The following is a 12,521-nucleotide window of genomic DNA, read 5'->3' as shown; positions in this document are numbered from 1 at the left end:
TTCTGTTGGTGTGTCTCTGTGCTTTCCAGTTCCCAACTAGTGATATAAATTGAACAAAATGCCACAAGAAAAATGCTTGTCAGGAAAGTAAGGCGTCCCAAAAAGGAAGCATACTGTATACTTGATTCTTAGGTCTAAAACTGGGTGATTTTGAGTCCTTGTCCTCCAACTTCCCATGCACAATGGATGCAAATTTTCTCTGCTGCAGCAAAGGGACAAGTGGAAGATGCTAAAAACATGTACAAGCTTTAATTGTACAATGTTTTTCTCTTCTTTTTTTTTCATTTTGTAACTATGGAATATAAAAGAATGAATTTTCCTATCTATAAATGTATTTGCACCATTCATTTACTAGTAAGTTGAAGCACCTTTGATAGCAGCCTTAAATATTCTTGGGAAGAATTCAACAAGGTTTGACTACTTGACAAATAAGAACTGTGACCTTTTTCAGGACTCTCCTATGAAGTTCTGTACTGGTTCAGACTTTGGCTTGACCACTCCACGGTCTTGACCTAATGCTCCTGAAACCATGTTTTGTTATTAATTTTCTGTGCCTCTGGTTGAAAATTGCAATTACCCAAACTTAAATGGGTATATTTCTGCAACCACAAAGTCTATTTCCATACTTAACTCATAATAAAGGGGGGACATGGGAGTTTTGATGTGTAAATATTAGTATGTGTTACTAGTGAAGAATAAATTCTGATAAATTAAGATGGCAGATTAAAAAAAAAAAACACACTTACAGGATGTAAGAATATAAATGTCCCTTTGGAATGAAGCAGCTGTAGCTCTAAACCTCTATCAAATCATAGTACTATATATGCACATTATCTCTGCAAAGGCCAACTCTTACAAGGTGAAGCAGAGCAAACTTCGGAGAGGTTTTAGTTCATGCAAGTTCTCCAAAATGGCCATTTTGCCACCATCTCTTGTCAAAGCCCCCCAACTTTAAACCTGAAAATGAAGATCTATTCTCTGGCCCTGAACCTGGTAATAATTCTTGTTTAATGGATTTGAATGCAGTATCAGGATGCATAAATACTTTCCAAGGGACAGATGTGGTTTATTAAAATTTTGCCACTCCATGTTGATATTGTAGACAATTATGTTCTTTTGGGAAACTGTACATTAAAAGCAGAGTTTCAGTTTTTGCCAATGATTGTGGGCATTAATTTTGAGTTGGAAGCTCAAATGGCAAAATTATTTCCATCTCCCCATAGTAAAGCACTCTTTAAAATATATCTGGATGTAAGCGGTAATCTGGATCATCCCCAAAAGCTAATAACTTATTCCTTATTCCCTACCCTACCTACCTACCTACAATTTCCTGTCATCAAAATCCACCCATAACTTTTTGAGTTACGTTAACAGATATAATTATATTGATTTTACATTTTGCAGCAGTCACCGGTATAGTGCGATGCTGATGTTATGTGGGGAAAACAAAAGAAAAAATAAACAAAACTTACTACTTGCAGATAACAGATTTCATTCTAATAAGGAGACAAATATAAATGATGGGCAATTCAATTCTATAACAAACTAGAGCAACAATACTCATCTTTATTTTGTAACAATCCACATTTGTTGTTTTTAATAATTTTATTATTTTTATACAGTATTGAAACAAAATAATAATAATAATAATAATGTGCTGCATTCACATTTTCCCAAGGGATTCTTTGCAAGTTTGATCTCTATAAGGGTAAAACAGTGAAAAGCTTGAAGCTGGATCCATCCACGTTAAAACTCACAGGGAACAGGAAGACTGGGCCCGATTTAAAAGTCATCTAGAAGACCCAATGGATTCTTTTTCTTTTTTCCTTCTGTGTCAAGATTTTCCTTCCAATTTATGAGGGTTTATTGTGTTTTTGCAAGGAAAGATGAATCAGGCTCCCAGTGTTTGTTTTTCAAATAAACTTCCAGTCCATGCGTAACAACGACCAATGATAATTCCAATTCCCTCCATCCAGTCTCTACCGACGCTTGTCCAGAGTCCACAGTCTACGCAACGTAGGTGTACACTTTACGATCCTCTGGTGTCCTCGCCAAGTATTCTCTTTCTATTAGTCCTTCTATGCGCTTTTTGATTACCACAGGGCTGGGAAGAAAACGTGCCCGGAGCTGCTGAGTCACCTGAAGACAAAAAGTAACAAAACTTAAGAAAACTTTTTACCTTTAAAGATAGTTCTTTAAATGGTATTTCACACAAAATCACAAGCTGAATTTTCATTAGTTTTTCGTAAAAAGCGATATTTCTGTTCAAAAGTACAGCTGTGATTTGAAGGCATTTCCATTCGGTGGTGTTTAGCACATAAACCATAAACTCTCATCCAGTGAGACTTAACTCTGGGAGAATGGAGATTTCTAATTCCTTTTAAAACTCTAGATTTTGGGGTTTGCCATCAAGGATGGCAGTTTTATTTTTCTCTTAAATTATTTCTGAAAAAATTTCCATCTCCACCCATACATACCACACCATCTTTGCTTGAAATGTACAGGTCACATGACCCCCTACTACACGTCTGGTGACGTGTAAATGCAAAAAAAAAAAAAAGGGTTTCCATTACACTTTTGCGATATATTCCATATCGATATGTCTGCAAAAACCATCTTGTGAGTGTAAAAATTTTTTGGGAATATTTGAGATGTTTTTCGAAATGTAGGCATTTTCATTACCAGTTCATTGTGTCAGCCTTTTTAATTTGTCATAAAGTAGTAGAGAGAGAAATGAAGTTGACAAAAATAGCTGTCCATAATGAAAAACATTGGTATGGAGGTTTCTTACCTCTGCAACCAGGACATTGTGCTGCATCTTCTTCCTTGACTTCATGATTCGCACGATGGCTGCCTCAATCTCATGCTTCCTGTCATCATCCACTTTCTGCCGTGTCTCTTTCCTTTCAGGATCTGATTCACCTTGTTTGGCAGCAACTAGTAAAGTCGGTTACAGGTATACAATGAGATTCAAAGAAGAGATGTAGGAAGCTTCTCAAGTACAGTTTAATATAACAAAGAAAAGTTCTGGCTCCACCTTATGGCTAGTTTCTGTTATGCAGCTTTCAAGCAACAAAGTGCACTTAATGAAAACTGAAAAACTTCAAAATGACGCCAAGGTGTGCTTTTCATATTCCGATCTAAATGCATGTACAGCACATTACATGTGGCTTTGGAGCCGAGGTATCAGTTGTTACAGAAGCTAAATATTTGTTGGAAAAATTACAAAAAGATAATGTTGCAGAAATAACATTAAATGGAAACATTTAGTTTACAGTATATAAGTAACATACAATAGAATTCTTTAAATAATAAAAAAAGTAATTTACAGACAGCAGCAAACAAATGGGACAAGAAGTGAGATGAGTCTTTATTCCATAGTATACATATATAATAGTATATAGTAAATACACTTTGCTCACCTGTCTGAATTTTGACTCTGTGCAGCTTGGAAGTAAACTGATCATTGACTGTAAACACATGCCCATTCTCAATCTCCTTGGACTTGGGCTCCTTTGTGAGAACCCGCTGTGTGGGTTTCCCACAAGCCAAAGATTGCAAGGCTCGCACTAACTCTCTCTCTGGGATATCTGTCTCCTGCTGGATCTCCTGCAACAGGGGACAAAATTAGCAATAGTTTTGTTAAAATGAAGGTGGGTTGTTTCTTAGAGATGATAAGAAACATACAAAAAAAAAAAGTGCTGCACTGTGTTCCCACCTCAAAATTGAACTTTTCTCTGTTGTTAAAGAGCATGAGGATGGTCATCTGAAAGGTGGAGACCTGCAGAATGTGCTTTCGAGTGTTAGAACCCGTCACCTGGGCTCCTCCTACTCCCACCTCTGAACCATCCTCCTGCAGAAAACGTAGACAAGGAAGGGGCAGTAAGACTTGACTGCAAAGTGTTAAACTTCCTTGGAAAGACATAGTTGCATCTAACTGCTAAGATAGCTTCATTATTACAGCTTTTATGTCAACCTTTTTAACAGCTCCATAGAAGGTTGCATTTAGGTCTGCCCCACCCATGTGGTGCTGCAGTGTAAGCTGTCTGCCACTGTGCTTAGCAAGGTAAAACCTGGAAAAAAGGAAAATATCAAGTGGAAACTATACGAGATGTAATAGATCTTTCCACTGTGTAGTAAAACATATGCATGAATTTACAAGCATTACCTCCTGAAAACTTCAAAGGCATGTCTAGGAGCAGGTGGGATGGTACATTTCGGGGTTGCCGACTGTGTAGGCCAGTAGCCAGTTGTGAGGACCTTTACTGTGAGGTCCACACCACTTAGAGATGCCTGAAAATAATATACAAGTCTAATTATATTAGTTGAAAACTACCTCTACACAGCAGCTGTGTACTTTCTTTAGTATTTTGACGTACTAATGATTAAAGAGACAAATAATCAAGAAAAAATCCAAAATTACATTCTTGTGACATTGCCAAGAACTGCTTGAAAAACATTGAGTGTCTTTAAAATTGTTAAAAAAAAAAAAAAAGTTTTATTTAAGTTCTTAGCAACAACAAAACCTGCAGTAAAGAGACTGCATCTCATATCTTGTAGGTTAGCACTGTTTTTGTGTAATCTGATCTGAGCAGCTGTAAATAAAAATACTTTCAAAAATATTTGTTTAGAAAATGTTTTCACATGTTTTGTTATGTAATTAACTCCACTTCAATGCAATCTGACCCAACACTGGGTCTGCTGTTTGTTTCTGTGACCACATTACCGATGTGGTTTGTATGTGTTGCCTGAACTCATCCATAGTAGTGTTGGAGATGCTCATGTCTCTGAACATCCCTTCCAGTTTTGAGGTGAACTGACAGCCACATTCTGTCTGCAAGGCAGAAAGAGAACCATAAAATAAGGGTAAAATATGAATAGAGTTGCATGACATAAAAGATATAACTGCAAGGGACACACACACGAACCTGTGTCCAAAATTGATTAATTTACCTTTAGCTTAGAGATCATGTTCTTTTCTGAGTCATCTGAGACGCTCTTGTTGCTGAGAAGCCGACGACCCAGATGCTGCTTGTAGTACCTTTCAAAAACGTCTTTCTCCTGCAAGAACCTGAACAACACCATGGCCTTGTCGAGAATAGACTCCACCTCCTGTTCTGTCAACTGATTAACAAGACAGAAAAATTAAATACGCAACGAGACAACGTTCAATTGAAGAAGAAGAAGAAGAAAAAAAAAAAGTTTTCTAAGAAGTCACATACCCCTTTAACTCCCTTCTTAAGCTTATCATCAATGAAGAGTGACAGGTACTCAGGCGAACGGGAGTTGAGGTTGAGAAAATACTCGAAGTCTCCAGCAATGGTTTGTTTAAAGAGTCTGTCATTGTTAAAAGACTCAAGAAGAAAATGATCAAATCGAGTCTTCAAGTCTAGCAAACCCTGTTGAGGAAAGATTAACAAAAAGATCATATTATCTGGCACAGCTGGTCTCTCCTACAACTTTGAGCAAGCTTCATAATTTCTTGTGGTCATTAAAAGTTTAGCTGGGTTTTCTGGCACACTGTTTATCGTACCTGGATATAGTCGACGGGGTTCTTGCCTTCTCCCTCTTCTGACACCAGAGCCTTGCCTTGTTCCCTCAAGTAAGAGCTCATACACTCGCACATTGTTTTCAGGCCGTTTGGCACGCGACTGAAAAGCTTGTACATGCACGCCAAGTCTGAGAGTGAGACATGATGTGAAAAACGTTGATATATCAAGCATATTTTTTATTTTAAAGTTACACTAAGAATTTAAAGGAAAAACATCCATGAAGAAATTATTTTACCTTCTGTTTTGCCATTCTTAAGCATATGGACCAGGCCAGAGTTCTCCATCTCAACAATGGTTTTCATGTGCTTAGAAATTAGCTCCCTTTCCACAACCTTGACAATGGGCTCTTCTGTAGACTTATCCAGACAGTGCATAACTCGCTCAATCTCTTCATTGATTCTAGTCTCTACCTTCTTTATGTAGACACTGGCACTGTTTTCTGCAAGGAACTTTTGGCTCTCCATCTGAAAAGACCAAAAATGTTTTACCATAAAGACTCTCAGAAATTACAAAAAAAAAAACTAAGAGCATAAAGCATTCAGCAAAAATTCACCTGGAAGAATTCAGCTGACATGTCTAAGAATGGGCCCTCAAAGTCCTCCTCATATACTGATCTGCCATCCAAGCCAAGAATCATCAGCATCTGGCAGGCGTTTCTGATGGCCCCCCTGCAGTTGATGATGAATAAATAAAGATCAAGTCAGGTATTTTAGAGTCTTGCTGCATCATCATCCAATAACTCCAAATTACGTGGAATTCTAAAGCAATTAGAGCTGGGATTGATCCGATTCTGGTAATGGGCTTTGATGCTGGTGTCATTCATGGATCGCATATTAGAACAATGTCCCAGATCAACATATGGATCCAGACTCCATATTTCTGATACAATGCTTTAAACAGGCCACATTTATATTTGCTGTTTAATCTCACAGTGAAAAATACATCTTCCAGATTTCTCAGCTTTTAGGCATGCAGGTGGTGGCGGGGCTTGCTACTCGCCTACAGACCGTCTACGGGTCATCATGTCCTTCTTTTGGAGATGTTTTCATGTAGAAACAGATAGAAATATTGTCAAGTGTGAGCCAAAAATTCCAACTGGTGAAAGCTGTGCTGCACTTTTTACACATAAACACTACTTGGAGAAAACATTGGGTCCACTCGCTGAGGCTTTCTGGAACAGCGTTAGATTTCAAAGTGGGCTTTATTTACTATCCTGAAAATACAAAAACTGTTGTACCAGATTTACACAATTAATGTTATTACAGTTAACATCTTTCAATAGCATTAAGTGTTGCTAAGACGAGGAACGCAAGAACAAGTTGTGTATACCTGTCCACAACCTCTCCTTTCCTCTCCCGTGCAATCATGTCCAGCAATGTCTGCCGTAGATGGTCTCGAATGCAGCCATAACGCACTACCTGGTCCCTGAATATGATTAGGCCGAGGTTGTAGACGTTCTCCACATTGTTTTGTTGTACATACACCCTATCCTGAAAGAGATGAAAACGGAAAGTTACTCTATGTATATAAAATATATAAAGAAGTACTATAATCTGACTCAGTTTAACCCACACAGTGTAGTGACAGTAAAACCTCCAAAGCTAAAACTATAGCTTTTTTCTAAGCGCTTTAGTGTAAAAAGAAATAGACGTTATTAAACATTCCATTATTTCAATTTCAGTATTTTGTTTCATGCTGGTTGTCATTTCATGTCTTAACTGGGGCTGGATGTCAGCACAGCTTACATTACGTGTTCTCGTTGGCAGGTTGCAAGGTTTCTACTAGCTATCAGCCTATAAAATTAAATGGGTGGTGTGTGGGTAATTCCTTTAAGACAAAGTTATAGCTAAACTCATTGATGCGGGATTGCAGGTATTGTACTTAATTTTAAAGAATCCAGCAAATGTATAACTTATGAGACCATGCACAAACACAAACAGATAATTAACTTGTTCTTTTGATCTGTCATACCAAAAAGTGATATTTAAGAAGGCATCACATAGATAACATACATCATTAATGATCATAGTAAAGTGTTAGTACCGTACAGTGTCATATTTGATTTCTGTACCAAAAACATTAGGACTATCTTTATTTCCACCTATATATACTCGTTAGCATCAGAACTAGATTGTATCTTTATTTTTGGATGATTCAACATATAAATCTTTGTTACAGCTGTTAATGAGAGCTCATTCTTACTGGCTGTTCAGCATAGTGATTGAGTGCTTTGAGAACATAAGCAGCAGTAATTACAGAAAGCTGACAGTCAATATGTCAAGACAAGACACAATCTATCCATAACACAAATTAAATGGTTACATTTGCTTTTAATTACTATCACTTTATCATTTTTAATCTTCATAATCCTCCAGTTTAGCTAACTGTATCACATACTTTCTGCAGATAGCTTGTCCTGTTGGGCAGATGCAATTTGACTTTGTAGTTTTTTTTTTCCCTAGTGCTGTTTTGTTTGTTCAGACACTGGTGATATGAGCAAAGGGCCTCTTGATAGCACTGGTTTTTCCAGTCACTTTGGTAAATAATGAGGCCTAAAAGATTTTAGGAAAGCAACAAAATGCTATCTCAGGTAAGAAAAGCAAAAGACCAGTAGCTGAACTATTGTTTGTAGGTTTTCTTAAGACAAGAATACAATAATACACAAGCTAAATCAATCATCAACACTGCAGCTAAGGTTTTCTGCTTTAACTTAGCAAAGCACCACATATAGTCTCAGAAGATCAGACGATATGTGGAACACAGAGGGAACCAATCCTGACCATTTGTTTGGCTGAGGCTGTACAGGAACCAATGAAATGAGAAGATAGCACAATCTAAAACAGAAGTAACAACAACCTAGGCAACTTTTATTTTCCTTTTATCGCATACATGGCAAACCACCCAACATCTTCTGTTTCTGAGTGTTATGGCTTGGAAAGATCACTGCCTTGTAATTCAGATATAGTCTAAATTTGAATACAATAACAACTGAGCCTCTGTTCAATGACAAAGCTGCTTACATAAGTTCTCACAGTGTATAAGACATTTTTAGTTTTACTCTTTTAGCTGCAACCCAGGTGGGTTTAAAAGATATTTGGAGCTGGTAAAGTATAAATATAAAAATCTATGTTCAACAAGTTAGATTGCTTATTTGTAAGGGGTCTTGTTTATTAAACACGGAAAAGGCTATAGTGTTATATTTGGTGTCTGCTTTGGATAGGCTGTCAACTCCACTGAGAATCTATATTTCTCTTAAAAGTGCTTTTCACATATGGCTAAAAATGTAAGTAGTCTCTGAAAAGTATTGTTTTTCTGTGTGAGTCTCACAATCTGTGTATCAGTATCTACAGGATCTTGTGATTATGCTGTTGGCATTTTCAATAGAACTGACTGATCAGTAGTCTGTTTTTTAGACATGCCTATTCATAACCTTTTCCAGAGTAGATTTGTGAACATGAAGTTACTTTGCGATGGCAGAAAACTGCTTTATAGAACAGGCCTTGGGCCTCTGTATTGGCTAGTTAAAAAAATAATAAACAAAAACAGAAAACTAACTTCAAGGGGTAAAACGGAAAGGGAAAATGTTGAACAAAAACACCTCAAGAGAGTTCAGGAGTTGTTTTTTTTTTTTTTTTTAATGATTGTGCTATTGTTTAGCTCACATTTGTGCTTTTCTCAAGGGCTCAATCACAACCATGACCCTACACACTTTGTACTTGCTGTTGGCAAGGGAAAACAACTAGCCCTGCCAGTTTTCCAACAGAACAAATAAATATGGCAACAAAGACTTATTGTTGGGTCCAGAACATTACAATCTAGGTTCAGAAGACGATGCTGGAGAGGGCTGGTGAGCACAAAGGTAATTTCTTTAAAAAACAAAAAAAAAAAAAGAAAAAAAAAAGAGATTCATTGCACTGGAAAAAAAATCCAATAATTCACATGCAGAGAAACACATCTGACAAAAACAACTCCTGACTTACTGATTAAAAAAAAAAAAACGAATTGTATTGCGTAACAATTGCTATTACTGCACCATAAAACTCAAGCATACCTACCATGTACATGAGGATGTCTCTGATCATAACCATGGCAGTTTGATGGTCATTCCAGGCCTGATTCAGTGTTTGCAAAAAATTATTATTCAAAGAGTTTAGAACATCTTCCCGTACCTGTAAAACATAAACAATATCAATCTACTTCTGACTTACAAACATCATTTCTTCAGAATAAATCTCTTTTCTCATTAGTCGTTACCATGATGTACATTATTAAATAAAGACCAGTTTTGGATAGAAAAACCTCTATTTACTTTGTTGATGAGGTGTTCAGTGACGACCTCCCTTAGACCGGTGTAGAGCTTCTCTCCATGTTTGTGGAGCACCATGGTGTAGGCATTCCTGTACAGCTCTTCAAAGCTCAGCCCACTGTTGTTCTTTCTCTGAATCTCCTGGATGGCATTCTTAAGAAGGTCCCAGATGTTATTCACATATTTCTCATCCATTGTCATCTGTGGGAGGCAGAAGACGTTTACTGGAAATGTCAAATCTTTCACATTGTAAACCTGGGTTATTACAGCAATATCACGAATTATCCTTTATTATACAGTTTATTAAATTTAAATTAAATTTATTAAATTAGTAATGATGTTATAGTAATGATGTTGCATTATAGAGCCAGTTTTGTAAAGCTATTTTTCTATGTTAAGTGAGGTATATTTTCTTTTTTGCTTTCACTGTAAAACAGGGAATCTTTTAGATCTAATACCTTTTAGATATTAGAAATCCTTGATTCAGCAGTATTAAAACACCACAGTCTTTGTGGCATACAATGTAGATGAAGACTGAATGCAATAGCACATCAAGTGCCTGTTTTTTTTCTCGACAGAAACCATATTTAAATCACAATTTTATAGATGAAGTTATATGTCCAACAGACATACAAGTGAGTTTCAGTTAATCATGCAATATAAACTGAGCCATAAAAAACAAATCACATAGCAAGGAAAGAAAAGTTATGTAAAGCTGCACCTTGTACTGTTTAGTTTGTGATACAAATCCATCACAACATACTTTTCGTTTGGTAGCATTATGCTGGACATAAAGGAAAGATAAAATCACAGAAAAATCAGCTAAGAAATAACCATCACAGAAATTTGTAGTCATGGTCATACTCACCGCAAAATTTAAATTGTTTATATTGTTAAAAAGAAAAAAAGAGAGAGAGAAAAAAAAAGAAAAACTGAAATACTGTCTATTAGCATATTGGAGCTCTGAGCTCATGTAAACCGTCATAGGCTGTCACTAATAGGAAATTTTATTGTTTTCATTGTTTTACAGACAACTGTGAACTGTAATTGTAAGGAGCCTAACTAGCCAATCCTCTTGAGCAAGCTACATAAAAAGGTTTTTAATACCAGTGACAAGCAAAGGCTGCTTGTCAAATAGGTAACCAAACAACCAAGCAAAATTACTAGCTCATTTCAAAATGGTATTTTTACTCATGAATGAACATAAAACTAGACACTAAAAATGTGCAAGTTAATGAAACTGAAAACACAGAGTAGAGATGACTGTTATCTTAATGCATTTTTAAAATCACGACCTGCTTACATTAATCTGAAACTTAAGTGAAAAGCCAAACACAACATGAGCACATTGTGGTTTAAATAAAAAACATGCAGAGCTTGAAACTTCAACAGTTTCTCAAAAGCCAATATGTATGACAGCTTATTATTTTTCAGATCACAGTACAAGTACATTTCAGTTGATATTCATTATAAATATTAGTTAATTTCATATAAATGTACTAAATAAAAAGGATAATAGCTAAGTTATGGATTAATGTGTTATGGACTTGAATGATTGCTCAACATTTAAGAAAATATTTCTTGTAAATACTGCTCGACCAGCAATCTTTGACCCCCACATTGACCTGAACATTAAATTGTAAATGTCTTTCTCTGGTTCAACTCACAGGGGTGCTATTAAGGCTTGGTATGCTGCATATACTGCAGTATATACAAATAACTGCGCTTAGAGGATCCATGAAATGGTGTATGTGTAATTCATCCGAGTGGCCAGTGTAAATTAAAGTACCATGCGTCATAGGTACCAGCAGAAAGTAGCTGTAACGTCAACATTTACAGCTCAGTTTAGTATGTTTGCTTTATTCTTGGTCCGGATGAAGATGTGCTAACTGTCAAACCAATACCAAATGACAATGCATTGTCTTCAGTTTATCGCAGCCTTACATAAATCTGTTGCGCACCTTTTCACGACATATCAAAAGTCCTCGCAGTTACTCTAACGTTAATAGTACTTGCTGACTGACTCAAACTTAACAAACGTCAAGCCAGCTAATAGGCCCGCTACTAAGCTAGCTTCTATTTGCTACTGGTCACTGGAGAAGTTTCTTTTCATATGCTAACATTGGTTCATGACAGGCGGTGATACTTTCCATCCCATAAACAAGATATCAAAATAAACAGAGGAAATAACATAACAATCATAGATCAGATCATTTGTTCAGGTAATAGCAGTTTTCACTTAACAATAACGTTTGTTTGTTTGTTTGTAGTTAGAGTAGCTAGTTAGCTAGCAGGTGTTAGCATAAACAGCTGTCATCCCCGTACTCGAATCTCTACTAAACTTTATGTCTTGGCATTATGAACCAGTAAATACTTACGGGAAAGGCTCGTATCCTCATCTTGGTGTCCTTCTTGGTGCCGCCTTTAAGGTTGGACATGATTAGTTAGAAACGACTTTCGTTACTAAGTTGACTTAAAGACTACATGAAAGGCAACCGCTGGTTTGCTTTCTGAGCCAGGAAAGTGACACGGAAACTCAATGACCTCCCCTTTAGAAATTAGGACGCTCTCTGTGTTTGTTGTGTTTTCAATCGCTATCCAGAGTGGTTTTTAGGTAACGTTAGTTTGTATGCAATGATGGCGGCCGACTGTTCTCCACTGCG

General features: G+C 36.6%; 1 protein-coding gene across 1 annotated transcript; it reads right to left on the bottom strand.

Annotated features, from left to right (window-relative positions):
• Window positions 1-1,533: 1,533 nt before the first annotated feature.
• On the bottom strand, window positions 1,534-12,493 carry LOC121644665 (cullin-3-like). The gene is made up of 16 exons (XM_041992758.1): window positions 12,237-12,493; window positions 9,862-10,059; window positions 9,608-9,721; window positions 6,882-7,042; window positions 6,106-6,220; window positions 5,788-6,016; window positions 5,534-5,679; window positions 5,223-5,399; window positions 4,954-5,124; window positions 4,727-4,834; window positions 4,169-4,293; window positions 3,977-4,073; window positions 3,719-3,853; window positions 3,423-3,609; window positions 2,792-2,937; window positions 1,534-2,139 (listed from the first exon to the last, which is right to left on the bottom strand). Exons 1-16 carry the CDS (start codon window positions 12,294-12,296, stop codon window positions 2,008-2,010), a joined length of 2,301 nt encoding a protein of 766 aa, XP_041848692.1. The 5' UTR covers window positions 12,297-12,493; the 3' UTR covers window positions 1,534-2,007.
• Between the last annotated feature and the right edge of the window lie 28 nt (window positions 12,494-12,521).

This window comes from Melanotaenia boesemani, chromosome 8 (assembly GCF_017639745.1).
Source record: "Melanotaenia boesemani isolate fMelBoe1 chromosome 8, fMelBoe1.pri, whole genome shotgun sequence".
Classification (NCBI taxonomy): domain Eukaryota; kingdom Metazoa; phylum Chordata; class Actinopteri; order Atheriniformes; family Melanotaeniidae; genus Melanotaenia; species Melanotaenia boesemani.
This window is presented reverse-complemented; position numbering and strand designations above follow the sequence as displayed.

Bases quoted from the DNA above. Each gene is read 5' to 3' on its own strand.
- LOC121644665 (XM_041992758.1), bottom strand. From the start codon at position 12,296: ATGTCCAACCTTAAAGGCGGCACCAAGAAGGACACCAAGATGAGGATA. The intron at 7,043-9,607 runs GTAGGTATGCTT...CATCTCTTTCAG, and splicing joins GAGACATCCTCATGTACATG to GATAGGGTGTATGTACAACA. The intron at 3,854-3,976 runs GTTGACATAAAA...CGTTTTCTGCAG, and splicing joins TCTATGGAGCTGTTAAAAAG to GAGGATGGTTCAGAGGTGGG.